We start from the raw sequence: 16,128 nt of genomic DNA on the forward strand, positions 1-16,128 counted from the left end.
AAAATGCTACATGAATATAAAGGAAGGTGAAGGTTTGCACTGGCTAAAAGACCAGAGTGGCAGGGATTAGGGTGGAGGGTGGGGAGATATGGATAAACCATCTCTGGGATGGGCTGGGAAGACGGACTGAATGAGGTTTTAAGAAATGGGCTGAATTTTTTAGGGCTTCCCTGGTGGCTCAGATGGTAAAGCGTCTGCCTGTAATGCGGGAGACCTGGGTTCGATCCCTGGGTTGGGAAGATACCCTGAAGAAGGAAACGGCAACCCACTCCAGCAGTCTTGCCTGAAAAACTCCATGGATGGATGAGCCTGGTAGGCTACAGTCCATGGGATCACAAAGAGTCGAGCACAACTGAGCAACTTCACTGGTTCACAGAATATTTCAGGTGGACAAGGAGGGACAAAAGCATTGGAATTATCGGCAACAATTATCGGCAACAACATGAACTAAGGAACAGAAATGAGAAAACAAGGTCAGGAACTGGAGTCAGGGTCCCCCTTCCCAGAGGGCTGTGATGATGGAGAGATGTGGGGAGGGGGAAACTTGGACCAAAGCCTGTGGACTCCACTTGAGACGAACATCCAACACTTCATTGTGACAAAGTGTTTTGTCTGGGACTCTTCTTCCTCTCCCTCTAGTTTGGGGATATTGTTGCAGATACACTCTTAAAGAGTTTGTAAATGGAGCTGGCAACAGTCTGAAGCAGCAGTGAAAGGGGAGGGGTGGAAATGCAGCGAACATTCTTTCTGTGTGTTTCTATTTGGCAAGAACCCTTCTGTTTTCCTAATGGAAACTTTGACACACTCAGTCTGTATCTTTTCATCCACATCCAGCTCATCTTCTGAACATTCTTAGACCTTTATTCTGTCAGACCAAAAAAAAAGTAGGAAAGGTCACTGAAATCTCAGTCTAATTTAACTGTGATCCTCTGGTGGTAAACTACTTGATGTTAGTTCATGCTGCCTCTGAGTACACCGTGAACCCTGAACGCAGGGGAGGAAAGCAGCCTAATCAGTAAATACAAACTTTCCAGAGAGCTGACGACTCTGGGGACTCTTACTAGCCTGAAAGAGAGGAAGAAGCAGATGGAAAAGAATGTGTTTGATTCTAAACTGTTGTTCACTCGCTAAGTCGTGTCTGCCCCTTTGCGACCCACGGACTGTAGTCCACTGGCCTCCTCTATCCATGCGATTTTCTAGGCAAGAATACTAGAGTGGGTTGCCATTTCCTTCTCCAGGGGATCTTCATGATCCAGGGATCAAACCTGCATTTCCTGCATTGGCAGGTGGATTCCTTACCACTGAGCCATCTGGGAAGCCTCATTCAAGTCTTAGGTGATATGTAATAGTTTGTCCTTCTTAGAGCGCCCTAGAATTATCCTGATGTAAAATTAGGAACAGTCAAGCCAAATTCTGCTCACATGTCTAGTGAAGAATAGATGATTAAATGAAAAATCTAAACCTTGACTTTCGGTCAAGCTTCTCTTTCATTTGAGACCGTGCTCATTATCTTCAAGATGTTTTACATGGTCCAGTCCTCATCATTCTCAGTGAATGACCTCACTTGTTATTCAGGGAGAAGACAGAGGCTGATTTCTGTTTCACCTGCCAGCTTGCCTGAATCAGGCCACTGCTTGTTCCCTACCTGCCATGTTATCCCAACCATTTCCCCTGTGGTATTTATCTGGGGTAGAAATAAAAGGCCATATCTTTGGAGTCTTTCTATATTCATTGCAAGACTAGCACTTGGCATGTGTTCAAAACTCAGATAAATTAACTCGAAAGGACTTTGCTGAGAAAATGAAATTCTTAACATGGTGTACTTATGAGTACCACTGGGCGTTGCTGGCTACTATTAGAACACAAATTATGTCTTAATCAGTTCAGTTCAGTCGCTCAGTCATGTGTGACTCTTTGCGACCCCATGAACCGCAGTACGCCAGGCCTCCCTGTCCATCACCAACTCCCGGAGTCCACCCAAACCCATGTCCATTGAGTTGGTGATGCCATCCAACCATCTCATCATCTGTCGTCCCCTTCTCCTCCTGCCCCCAATCTTTCCCAGCATCAGGGTCTTTTATGTCTTAATACCTACATTCAAAGTCAATCAATGATTCTTCCATCTCCAATAAAAGGTATTGCACACTTTGATGGGAAAACACATCTCTGTGAAAAGTATAAATGCTCCACTGTAGATTTATGCAGAAATTCTGTGGTACATGTTGTAGACAGTGGCTGTATCTTTATATTCTACTTTTGACTCCATTATATACACACTTTTATGTGATTTAAATATTTCTCAGGTTAGAAAACTCTCTGATTGAAATCACTACAGGTTTGCATTTAGCGCTGCAGAAAGATATAACATTTTAACAAGTTGATTTTCTAGATTAAATATAACATTCAAGGATGCTACCTCCTTTTCTGATTTTACCTGAATAGGGAAAATAGAGCCAGGTAATTTTTTGAGTATTAGGTAAACTCTCTTGATGAAAATCTTGGGATATTACTTCAATGTTTACCAACATTGAAGAAAAACTATTTAAAGTCTGAAGTAACTTTGGTGTAATAATATTTCTTTTATTATTATTATTAATGCATGTATTTTAGCTTCTATATTACTTCTTTGCTAATCACTGTGGTTAATGCTTTAGGTGTGTGTGCTCAGTTGCATCCAACTCTTTGTGACCTCACAGACTGTAGCCTGCCAGGCTCCTCTGTCCATGGGATTGTCCAAAAAGGACACTGGAGTGGGTAGCCATTGCCTCCTCCAGGGAATCTTCCCAATCCAGGGATCGAACCACTGTCTCCTGCACTGCAGGCAGATTTTTTACCACTGAGCCACTAGGGAAGCCAATGCTTTAAATGAAAAGTGAAAGTCACTCAGTCCTGTCCCACTGTTTGCAACCCAATGGACTATATATAGCCCACTAAGCTCCTCTGTCCATGGGATTCTCCAGGCAAGAATACTGGAGTGAGCTGCCATTTCCTTCTCCAGGGGATCTTCCCAATCCAGGGATCGAAGGCAGGCCTCCTGCATTGCAGATGGATTCTTTACCATCTGAGCCACGAAACCCAAGAATACCGGAGTGGGTAGCCTATCCCCTCTCCAGGGGATCTTCTGGACCCACGAATTGAACCAGGTTCCCCTGCAATGCAGGTGGATTCTTTCCAGCTGGGCTACCAGGAAATCCCTAATGCTTTACATGCATTATATCAATTAGTCCAACAACCCTAAAAAGCAAAATGGTTTTCCCTATTTCACAGATGAGGTTAGGGAATTCAAAAGCCTAGTCTAAATCACACAGGTAGTATCTATCCAACATGATGCTGAATTCTTTCTTTATTCTCGTTAAAGTTTCAAATAACTATGATCATTTGTTGTTGTTGTTTAGTCACTAAATCATGTCCAACTCTTCTTGCAACTCCATAGACTGTAGTCCACCAGATTCTTCTGTCCATGGGACTTTCCAGGCAACAATACTGAAGCAGGTTGTCATTTCCTTCTCCAGGGGATCTTCCTGACCCAGGGATTGAACCCGAATCTCCTGCACTGGCAGGAGGATTCTTTACCAGTGAGCCACGTGGGAAGCCCTCTGTGATCATTTATTGCCATGTTTTTCTTACCACTAGTTTAGGACACAGGCACACACACAGTGGGGCATCGGAAAATGGTAGCAATGATCAGTTATTTGTAGGCAAATATTTGTTGATGATGTAACTGCCTAATCAACAAAATGAAAATATGTTTACTTACCTAAATGCCCGAATGGTAGTGAGTCCTTCAGCAGTTTCTGAGAAGTGGCAAAGCAGAGGGAGCTGGGTACTGTCATCAAGTTCCTGGAGGTCCCTAGGACAGAGAAAAGTACAGAAATAAACTTTGCACTCATTCAGACTCAAAGAATACTGTGTGTGTGTTAGTCACTCAGTCGTTTCCAACTCTGAGACACCAAGGACTGTACCTTGCCACGTTCCTCTGTTCATGGAATTCTCCAAGCAAGAATACAGGAGTGGGTTGCTATTCCCTTCTCCAGAGGATCTTTCCAACCCAGGGATCGAACCCAGATATTGTACACTGCAGGCAGATTCTTTCCTGTCTGATCTGGGGGCTTTGTTCATTCTAAATTAAGGTTATTAGTTGTCAGAGTAACTACTGGGTTGGCCAAAAGGTTCATTTGGATTTTCCCATCTTTTGGAAAAATTTGAACAAACTTTTTGGCCAACCCACATATTTTCCTCCAACATTCAACAACAAAAATCCAACAGCTTATAATCTAAAGAGGAAGAGAAAAATAAATACTACATAATAAACATGGGTCTAGGCTGAATGTTATATGTTGTACAAAAGCATCAGTTTTGTATCACAGTTAAAGTAAACTTCTATGGGAACAAATAGGAAGGAGCAATTAATGTAGGGGATGGGAAATGTTTTCTTTGAGCAGGTGTTACTTAGGCCAAACCTTAAGCATGAGCAATGTGCTTCAACCAAACAGACAAGAAGTGCATTCCAGCTAAGGGAACAAACCAAAGCAAGTACAGAAGACTAAAGAACTGGCGAATTCAATCTGGCTGGTGACCAGAGTCCTTTGGGGATGTTGTCAGGGGAAAAGGCTGGACAAGCAATGGGGGGAGGGGCTAGACTGTAGAAGATCCTGAATGGGCTGGGAAAAAAATCACTGGGGACTAGAAATAAAATGCCCAGAGCTTGCTTAAAGCAACATAATTTGGAGACAGTGTAAAGGATGGAAGAGAATGAGTAAGGATAGTTTATCAGAACTTGTTAAAAATTCTGAATTAGGTGTGATGCTGGTACAATTTAATATAGGGGGAGACTGTGAGATAGCTTATTAGAAGTAGCCTTCCAAACTGCTACAATCAACTCATTGTAGCAGAGTGAATAAGAGAGAAGAGTCACACAGACACAGAAAAGAAGCTTATGGCTACCAAAGGTAATTGGGAAGAGAGAAGTTAGGAATGTGCGATTAGCATATATAAATTACTAAATAGACTGGTAAACAACAAGGACCTACTTACTATATAGCACAGGGAACTATACTCAATGTGTCACAATAATCCACAGTGGAAAAAATCTGAAAAAGTGTACGTATACACATACACATGCATGGGCTTCCCAGGTGGTGCTAGCAGTCAAGAATCCGCCTGCTGATGCAGGGGACGTAAGAGACATGGGTTCTATCCCTGGGTGAGGCAGATCCCTTGGAGGAAGGCATGGCAACCCACCCCAGAGTTCTTGCCTGGAGCATCGCATGGACAGAGGAGCCTGGTAGGCTTCAGTTCATAGGGTCACAAAGAGTCTGACATGACTTTGCTCTACACTTGAAGCTAACACAATATTGTAAATTATACTTCAATTAAAAATAAAATAAGTTTAAAAAGAGAGGGGAGTCAAATATGGCTTGTTTGTTACTTAGCAGACTTGGAAGATGACAGTGCTATTTACCAGGATGAGAGACAGAGAAGAAAGATATCAGGAGAGACAGATAATGAGTTTGGCTTCAGCCACAATGAGATTGAGTTCCTCCCTAAATAGAACTGGCATTCACTGGTCCTCCAAGTGTCAATATATATTTTTAGGTAAATAAAGTGCTCAGTGAATGGCTGGTGGACAAATGCCTGAATCAGACCCTTTCTATAAAGATGCACACACTAGACAACTTTGTAAATCACACAAGCTAGCCTTTCTAGAAGGCTAAAAGTTCTATCACACGTTTCAAGATATGCTTTTATTTTTCTTTTCAGCCTTTTTTCTGTCTTTCTTAGGTTTTGGGGGTGGAGGGAATCAAGAGTAGCAGTGCTGATATTCACCTGTCAGTCAATGGAACTGATTACATTGTTACATAATCTTCAACAGTTAAATAATCTTAGATCTTTTGGGACTGCCTGGGTTCTCCCATGACCAAAGGCAAAGTCCTTCTGTGAGTTTCTAAAATGAATTTCTCACTTCAGAAACTCAATGAGGGGAAGGAAGGAGAGGGGTGAAGAGGAGGATGAATATGAAGGAATGTAAAGAGTCTGCAATTGTTAAACAGAAAACTCAGTGGCTATTTGTAAATTTGACACAAGCAACAAGTGGTCACTACACTGAGGTCTGACATGAAGGGGTAAAGATGAGGAAGGAAGAACCTCTTTTTACAGGACTGTGTTTTATGAAACCAGGAAGGTGAGGTTACAGCTTGACCTTATTCTCTTATAAATAGGAAAGCTTACTTACAGAGCTAGCCACACAGGGGTCTTTGATGTTAGATGTTCGAAATTCAATGGCATTTCCTGTCTGATGCTAGGAACGATTGAGGGCAGGAGGAGAGTGGGGTGGCAGAGTATGAGATGGTTAGATGGCATCATCTACTCAAGGGACATGAGTTTGAGCAAACTCCAGGAGACAGTGAAGGACAGGGAAGGCTGGCGTGCTGCAGTCCATGGGGTTGCAAAGAGTCGGACACGACTGAGCGACTGAACAACAATAAGTCCCACACTTTAATTCCCTTCGGTGTTTACAAAATAGTGTGTTAAATTGCTCAAGATTTTCAGTATGAGTGTTTTATTTAGAACCTCAGCATCGAGAGGTGTCTTTTTATGGATGAGATTTAATATCATGTGGTCCTATTTGCAAAGGGCCAGAGAATTTCAAATAAAAATGGTTTATAATCCATTATCAAAGTTCATTCTTTAAAAGTGACCATCCCTTCCATATTTTAATAATCTACTATGATGAAAAGACTTAGCAATTCAAATCTGTAAAGAACTAGGATTATTTGCTTGGCCTCTGTACTCAACTTCTATTGCCCAGGGATGAAAACAGGTCCACATGAGCATGAGTCTGAAGTAAAACATAACTGTTGAATATCAGTGGTGAGAAGGCAAGAGGAGATTTGGAAACAGCCAGCAGAAAGGAAGTGACCGAACTTTTCTGCCCCTCCAGCATGCAACATCAACAGTGATACCAGAAGAAACGAAAGAGCAAATGTAATGGCTAGCCTCTTCCTTCTGGTCTGAATTTTCTATGAGCAAAGAGAAGAGGCTCGAGATCAAAAAGCACTCTAGGTTTGACATATGTCCCTAACATTGGAAGGATCCTAATTTATAGCCCCAAGGGAGAAACAACTTTTTTTTCCCCAGAAATGTTGCAAATGAACAACTATTTTGGAAGACAATTTTTCAGTTTTTCATAAAACTGAACAGTTTTACCATACTATCAAGTAATCATGCTCCTATGTATTTACCCAACCAATTTTATTTTATTTACTTATATTTTTTACCCAACCAATTTTAAAACCTATGTCCACACAAAAATCTCCATACAAATATTTACAGTAGTTTTATTTGTAATAGTAATGGCTTCCCTGGTGGCTCAGTGGTAAAGAATCCACCTGTCAATGCAGGAGACTCTGGAGATGTGGGTTTGGTCCCTGAGTGGGGAAGATAACCTCAAGGTGGAAATGGCAACCCACTCCAGCATTCCTGCCTGGAAAATTCCATGGGCAGAAAAGCCTGGAGGGCTACAATCCAAGGGGTCGCAAAGAGTCAGACACAACTGAGCATGTATGCACACACATATTCATAATATTTATAACCCCAAGCTAGAAGCAACTAAGATGTCCTTCAATAGGTAAATGGATAAACAAAATATGGCAATTCATAAAATAAATATTATTCAATGATAAATTATTTTTATAATATTCTATTTTATGAATGTGCTTTGAAGCCATGAAAAGACACAGATGAATCTTAAGTGCTTATTTCTAAGAGAAAGTAGCTAATCTGACAAGACCACATACTATATGATTCCAATCATGTCACATTCTGTAAAAGACAAGACTGCAGAGATTAAAGGTAAATCAGCCTGCCTCTAAATTGAATGAATAATGAAATGTAGCAAGAAAAAAAATTTGCAGATATAGTCCAGAGATTCCCAATCTTAATCCTGCTTTTTCCTGTTACCTGATAAATATATATATATATATATATATATATATACACACACATACACACACATATAATTTTTTCATTATCCCTGCAATCAAGTCCTATCGAATCTTTTCATTTTACTGAATAAACTCTATATCTGGCTTCCTATTTCAGCACTTAATCCACATCTAAGGGTTACCTTATTTATGTTTTATCTTCCCAAGAAACTAGATTTCTTGAGAACTGCTTCTTGCCATGTTGATCTCTTCCTCTGTCACATGGCTTGTGCAGTTATTTACAACACACTAAATGCCTAATAAGTGTTTGTTGAAATAAAGAGATTACCACAATGATATAAAATTTACAGTACTATTAAGGCAGAACTTCAAAGTTAAACTGGAAATTTCAAAACAACTAGTACTATATTTCACTTAATTATTCAACATCTCAGAAAATGATAAATCTTTTATTAGCAGAAGAATTTAAAATTCACGGCTATCTTTTATTTGGCTGGATATTCAAGGGCATGTTAAATAACCCAATCTGGAAATTTCCAACCTCTTAAAGTTACAGTACTCTTACCAGACATTCAAGATTCTCTACTTTTATAGTTATCACTCTGATTTATCCCTTTAACTTTTTTTACTTCTACTAATCTTTTACAGAGTGCATTTTACTCATTTGAAAATATTTTTATTTCCCCACTTGCAGAACATAATATTAAACTACTTATTCTTTGGGGCTATATTTGGTTTCATAAATTTTCTGTCAATGCCATGTTCAGAGAAAGGACCATGGAATGAAAAATTGGGCATATTCTGTGGACTTAAAACTCAACCAGATCAATCAACTTGTTCACATAAGTCTAAGACTATGTAAAGGCTCAGACAACCAATTACAGAAGCAAAGTGAAAGTGACAGTCACTCAGTCATGTCCGACTCTTTGTGACCCCATGGACTATATAGTCCATGGAATTCTCCAGGCCAGAATACTGGAGTGGGTAGCCTTTTCCCTTCTCCAGGGGATCTTCCCAACCTAGGGATTGAACCCAGGTTTCCCACATTGCAGGTGGATTCTTTACCAGCTGAGCCACAAAGGAAGCCCAAAAATACTGGAGTGGGTAGCATATCCTTTCTCCAGGGGATCTTCCTGACCCAGGAAGTAAACTGGAATCTTCTGCATTGCAGGCAGATTCTTTACCAACTGAGCTATCAGGGAAGCCATGGAAGCAAAATATCTCTCTAAATGAAACTTAATATCAGGATAGGTTTCATCAAGTTAAATTAAGTTTCTTTTCCAAATTCCACATCTTAATTGGAGAAAAGTAAAAGTCACTCAGCCATGCCCGACTCTTTGAGACCCCATGGACTGTAGCCTGCCAGGCTCCTCTGCCAATGGGAGTCTCCAGGCAAGAATACTGGAGTGGCTAACCTTGCCCTTCTCCAGGGGATCTTCCTGACCTAGGGATCAAACCCAGGTCTCCTGCATTGCAGCAGATTCTTTACCACCTGAGCCACCAAAACATTATAGCAAATCTGAATCACAGTCAATCAAATATACAGGCTTTTGAAGATGAACAGAGAAGTGTTTTACTTACTTAGAGGCCACTCGGAAGTATTTCTGGATAAAATAAAAGGCGACCCCAAGAGGCACTAGTGCAACTAGGAACACAGGGGTGGCATAAGAAATCATGCCAATTGCAGACACACAGAGCAGTGTTGACCGAGTTAGAGATTCCAAAGTTGGCGGGATATGCTATTAAGAAAGCAGTTTGAAAGGAAAATGTTTTAGCTCAAATAAAACATGGGTAATAAGGCAACAACACATTAATTTTATATTAAGTTACATAATTAGTCCCAAAATTAATATATAAACATTTTCATTGTAAGCAATTCATCACTCCTTCGATTTCACTCACTTCCCATTGTTTAGTATATTGATCCATCTTTCTACCTATCTGCTTAACCAGTGGTCAGTTATTTACCTATCTACCTATTTATTAATATCTTATGGGATTTTTAAACAAATAGCATAAACTATTTTATACAAATAGCATAAACATAAACTCTAAACCTCATTTGTCCATTTGCTTGCTTTGTTTGACTGAATAAGATGGATTGTAAATCTTCCCATGCCACTATATACGAATCTATTTCTTTTTAAGGGCTGCATAGTATTAAAGAACTCTTTAGCTATCCCTCTAATAATTTTAATTGCTACTTCATATTCTTTGCATGCTTTTCAACTGGATTGTTTATCTTCCTTATTGATTTTTAGATGATTTTTATATATCATGGATGTTTATCCTCTTTCTTTACATGAGTTGTCAGTTTTTCTCCCAAAGGATGTGTTATATTTTAAATATGATGCTTTTACATCAATAGAAATTTAAAATTTTAGAGCCATTTCTGTTGGCTTTTTTTTCTTATTGTTTTTGAGTTTTGTGTCTTATAAAGACACTTCCCATGTTTTCTCAAAGTATTCTTCTACATTTTATTTTATAGTTTAATGTTACTAGATGGCCTCCTTTATTACATGTGAATTTGCTGTGTATTTTATAAATAGTTAATTGTCCCAACACCCTTTACTGAAAAAACATTCCCATTATTACTGATTCAAGATAGACTGGTGTTTCTGAGTTCTCAATTTTGTTCTTTTGATCAACTTGTTTTCTGTAATCATCAGAGTGTTTTAATTTCACAGTATTTTTTAGGTATCTGATAAGGAAAGTAAACACACACACACACAGACACAGGAGTTTTATGATTTCCAGGATAGTTGAATCACTTTCCTTCATACTAGGCTTATTTCTATTTTTATAGTTTTTGCTGTTATTATAGGTTAAATGTATTTTTCACATAATTTTTTAATTGGTGGAGAGAAAGTTACTGGCTTTTGTATCACATATCTAATGTAAATACTCTGCTGAACTTCCTAGTTGATTCTTCCATACCAACTCTCTAGGGAGCAATAGTGTCATCTTCCAAATAAGGAGTGTTCTGTCTCTTCTTTTCCAATATATACTCCTTAGGAAGTGTTTTAGATGCATCATAATCTGACACCAATATTGTGAAAACATCAAAATTTTTAAACATACATTTTAGTCAGTTGCATGCATCATTCTTTACCTTAATTGATGGTAATTTAGGTGTTCTTAAGGCCACTTTGGAAAATCAGAAAAGGAAAGAACTGAATTTGCTAAGTCCTCACTCAATCACCCTAAAGAGTCTGTTCATAGAGAGATCCAATTTCAGACTCTGAGGTCTTTAATTTCAGGACAAACTTCTGGAGGCCTAAAGACCTAAGACTAAACTGGGCATCCTTGAAATTATTCCCTAAAATATCCCATCATGTAATATCACATCAACCTAATAAAGTAAAGGACATCTAAGACAACCTGGTATTCCATGCTTTACTTCTGGGAGACACTCTGCATTAATTCCAAACTTTAAGAACGTTACTGTGAATGGAGATACAACACTGATTAAAATCACTTCTTTTTACAATAAAAACACTTAATGTTCATTCTTTTCTATTTCTATTTCATGCTGATTCTCTAAGTATCCTCTTCTATGTGGATAAATTATTTTGAATTGATCTATTTCCTTTAAGATTTCATTCTAGAAATCTATGCATATTTCATAGACTGCATAGTCTAGAAATTTATGTATATATGTAATATTGATATGAATGCAAATAGGCTTTTATTTAGGTTCTAGAAATCCTCTACTGTTAACAGGAATCATGATTTATCTTAAAATGTTGTTTAGCTTACAATGATAAATTTATTTTTGAACTTGGAAGTAATTCAGGTACTCACCTGATCAATGATATTTGTATCAGCTGAAAAGCGATTGAGAATCAGTCCCAGTGGTGTGGTATCAAAGAATCTAGGCAATAAACAGATTGGATGTATTATAATTCTAAATGATCTGGAGCCTAAACACTGCTAATAGACATCTTGGTGTCATAAAAATGAAACTATCCCTATTCATCTGCTGAAAGACTGAATAAATTCTTTAAAATTTCACACTTCACTTTAATGTAAAATGCATATTTTTATGATCTTGTAAAATAAATAACTACTTTTTTACCTTATTGGTCCAAGAATTATTTTATTAAGGAGATTGTGGTGAAGATTTTTAGCAGCTGTGAGACCCATCCATTCCACAGTGAGAGATGTAACAAGGCAGAGGAAAATACCTGCTCCACAAAGTATGCTAAATCCAGCCACATAGTAGGTCTAAAAAGCAACCAATACAAAAAAGCACAGATGACATTATCAACTGAGTTTTCTCTTGCTAGGACACCAAATGTCAGTCTGGCAATATGGTCAACTTCTATTATCTCACATTAATTTACACAGTTGAAGGAGGGTAGCTCTCCTGGGGATACTCCTGGGGATACTCAGGGCAGTATCCCCACCATAATCCCATGACCGAGTTCCCGCTCACTCCCTTCACTCTCTTTCAGGGTTTGCCAAAGGGTAGATGAAGCATTAGAGTTAGTTTTCTGGTTTGAAATATTCTTGACTTTTTAATATCATAAAGTTAATTCTTTCTATCTGCAATCTCAGAATGACCAGCTGATTCATTGGTATAGCAGTTAAAATCAGATACCATCAGAACAAGAACAAAAGTCCTGTGTGCATATTATACACACACATACACACACACACATCATGTATATAACTCCCTTGAATCCAAACCCAAGCATTATCATTAAATATTTCTTATTATATTTCAGGTCTTGCCCTAATTAACCTATTGAATCATTACAAAAGTACCGTGACAGTCACAGAGGGCAGACCTGTGGTTGCCAAGGGGGAGCCAGGTAGGGTAGGGATGGATTGGGAGTTCAGGATTAGCAGCTGTAAAGTATTAAACATAGAATGGATAAACACCAAGGTCTACTCTATAGCACAGGAAACTATATTCAGTATCCTATAATAAGCCACAATGGAAAAGAATATGAAGAAGAATGTATAAAATGTATACCTGAATCACTTTGCTGTACCGCAGAAATTAACACAATATTGTAAATCAACTATGCCCCAATAAAATAAAAACAAACAAAAAAACCTCACAGAATTCCTGTGACATCTGAGCTATTTGTATCTAACTAGATAAGAGTATCATCTCAACATTTCCTAGATAATGTAAAAGCAAAACCTACAGTACCTGATCAGTTTTTCCAGTACTGGTTATACTATACTCTGAGGTCCACGTGGCCAGCCAGTAGTCTATCGCTACAATGACGGAATGTTTCAGAAGCTTAGAGAAAATCATCAGGAAGAGCAAGAAGAATCCTCCAGAAGTGAGATACCGCCAACAGGTCTTCCATGGCATTTTAGTCCTCAGCCTCATTACCGTGGACATGTTATCATCCTCATCTTCCTCCTCTTCTTCCTCTGCATAAGAAGCACTTGTTTAATCTTCTGACAGGCAACAGGTAGATATAGAATTTGTATTATTCCCACCTACCAACAAACCTTCATCAAATTTTAGAAATACAAGTCTTAGAAATTTAAATGTTTTTAGCAGAGAAAAGCATCATTTAAAAAACAAAACAGGTGAGGGACCTCCCTGGTGGTCCAGTGGTTAAGGATCCGCCTTTCAATGCAGGGGATGCAGGTTCAGTCTCTGGTCAGGGAACTAAGATCACACATGCCATGGGGCAATGAAGCCCATGCACCAGCCCTACTCAGCCCACATGCTCCAGAGCACATGTGCCATGACTATAGAGGAGCCCGTGTGTGCCGTATCTAAACACCCCTCATGCTTCAGCGAAGATCCCATGTGACACAACTAAGATGACACAGTCAAATAAATAAATAAACATTTTAAAAAAATAAGTGAGTGCCCATTAACAGATGAATGGATAAAGAGGCTGTGGTATATATATACAATGAAATAATTCTCAGTCATTAAAAAGACCAAAATCTTGCCATATGCAACAGGGATGGATCTTGATAAGGGCATTATGCTAAGTGAAACAAGTCAGACAAACACAAAATACTGTCCCGTTTCACTCATATGTGTATTTTAAAAAACAACCAAAAAAAAAAAAAGAAAAAGAAACAAAGCAAGTGAACAGCCCAAACCACATAAAAACACACGTGGATATACAGAGAACAGGGTAGTGATTACCAAAAGGAAAGAGGTGGAGGGGAAGATGAAATGGATTAAGGTGATCTACTGTATAGTGGCAGACCGGAAATACATTTTTGGTGTTGAGCATACTGTTGGTTCTACAGAAGTAGAAATGCAATGTTGTACACATGAAACTTACGCAATGTTATAAACCAATGTCACCTCAATACAAAAGAAATTTAAAAACATGTGAAAATGAATAAATGAAAAAATAAAGTATATGTTTTGGATGCGAAAACTTGTTAATTTATTACAATAAACTAGCTAGAATTACAGACTAGAAGTTTATTACATTATTGAAGGAACTGTGTGCCAATAAAACCACATGCCAGACTTGCAAACATTTATAATTTTTTGAACTTTATATTTCTGAATCTGTAAAACTGCACCAGGAGGAAGTAGGTTTTGAAATTTGTGCATAGCTCAAGAGGGCATAATCCATAATCTCTGTGGTTCTTTTTAAATGTGGTCATGGAGGTGCATGAGCAAAATGGAACCTTTCTGAAGGCAAAGCCAGGGGACAGAGGACAATAGGTAGGGAGCTCCTCTCAGCTGTTTAAACCACCGGGAAATTTCTAGACAGAATGGAATGGAATATTTTCTTAAATGGAATATTTTAAGAACATATTCCATTACAAGGACAGGTAACTATGGTATTTCCTGAGCAGTAAAATTTGGTCATTTGTACGGTTTAGTGAGGGCGTCCCTGGTGGCTCAGTGGTAAAGAATCTGCCTGCAATGCAGGACACATGGGTTCAATCCCTGGATCAGAAGATCCCCTGGAGAAGGAAACGGCAACCCACTCCAGTATTCTTCCTGGAGAATCCCATGGACAGAGGAGTCTGGTGGGCTACAGTCCATGGGGTTGCAAAGAACTGGACACAACTTAGCAACTAAACAACAAATGGTTTAGTGACTGTGGTGTATTTCCCATCCTTTCTTTTCCCAAAGACAGTTTTCACTGTAGTCATCTTGTATGTACTCCACCACTGTAGAATGAGCAGGCTGTGAGTAGGAAAGATAGATAATTTGGTTTGTAAATTATCAGACAACAGAGATCTAAGTATGGATATGATGGGAAGACTGATCTATCATCAAGGATCTTCATATTTGAGCTAGATACAAAAGAGAAACAGATCTCAGCATTAGAACTGAGAAATTCTGTGCTTAGATGCTCAGTCATGTCCGACTCTTTGGGATCCCACGGATGGTAGCCTGCCAGGCTCCTCTGTCTGTGGGGAGTCTCCAGACAAGAATACTGGAGCGGGTTGCCATGCCCTTCTCTAGGAGATCTTCCCAATGCAGGGATCAAACCCAGGTCTTCCACATTGCTGGCAGATTCTTTACCATCTGAACCACCAGGGAAGACCAGAACTGAAAAGGAGAAATGAAAAGTATACACAGCTGCACATCCTTTTGCAATTTCAGGGCATAAAGGACAAAGAGAAGATTGTAAACACTTTCAGAGAGAAAAGGCATGTTATCAAGAAAGAGTCATGAGATCACTATTATCAGACAGGAGGTATCAATCAAAGCTGGAAGGCAGTAGAGCCTTCAAATATCTGGGGGAAAACAGTTTTTACCTAGAATTTTGTGCCAAATAAAGACATTTTCAGATATTCAAGGACAAAAACAAAAAAAAAAAGAACAGGTGTCAGATAATCTACCCTTTGGTGAGGGTGGGTCTGTGAGTGAAACAGAGTTAGAAATTTGCATGATCAAAGAGGTAGACACTTGCAGATTGCTACCTGTCTGCTCAATATCCATTTTCTGTTTCTATATTAATTGAAATTTTACCTTGCCTATGGCTGCCCAACTAAAGCCAGCATTTCTTCACTTCCTCAGAACTTAATCTGTCCACACGATGATCTAGCCAATGGTTAGTAGTAGAAACAATATGGGCAACTACTTTTCTTTCCCTTCCTGGCGGATTCAACAGACATAGGATAATAGCATCAGTAACCTAGCAGGTAATATGTACTGTACTAGGATCTTTCATTTCTTCTTTTACTCTGAAACCAAAGTATCATTATCTTATTTTACACATGA

The 16,128-nt window shown here is 38.9% G+C and overlaps 1 protein-coding gene across 3 annotated transcripts in view; it reads right to left on the minus strand.

Annotated features, from left to right (window-relative positions):
- Positions 1-16,128, minus strand: part of ABCC9 (ATP binding cassette subfamily C member 9) — a 149,342-nt gene that overhangs the window by 37,536 nt on the left and 95,678 nt on the right. For all 3 annotated transcript variants that reach the window (XM_061125119.1, XM_061125117.1, XM_061125118.1), the window contains exons 26-30: positions 13,108-13,337; positions 12,022-12,170; positions 11,748-11,817; positions 9,525-9,682; positions 3,758-3,850 (exon numbers count right to left, since the gene is read on the minus strand). In XM_061125119.1, coding sequence (XP_060981102.1) covers positions 3,758-3,850; positions 9,525-9,682; positions 11,748-11,817; positions 12,022-12,170; positions 13,108-13,337 — 700 coding nt within the window. The remainder of the gene's footprint in view (positions 1-3,757; positions 3,851-9,524; positions 9,683-11,747; positions 11,818-12,021; positions 12,171-13,107; positions 13,338-16,128) is intronic.

This window comes from Dama dama, chromosome 22 (genome assembly GCF_033118175.1).
Source record: "Dama dama isolate Ldn47 chromosome 22, ASM3311817v1, whole genome shotgun sequence".
Classification (NCBI taxonomy): domain Eukaryota; kingdom Metazoa; phylum Chordata; class Mammalia; order Artiodactyla; family Cervidae; genus Dama; species Dama dama.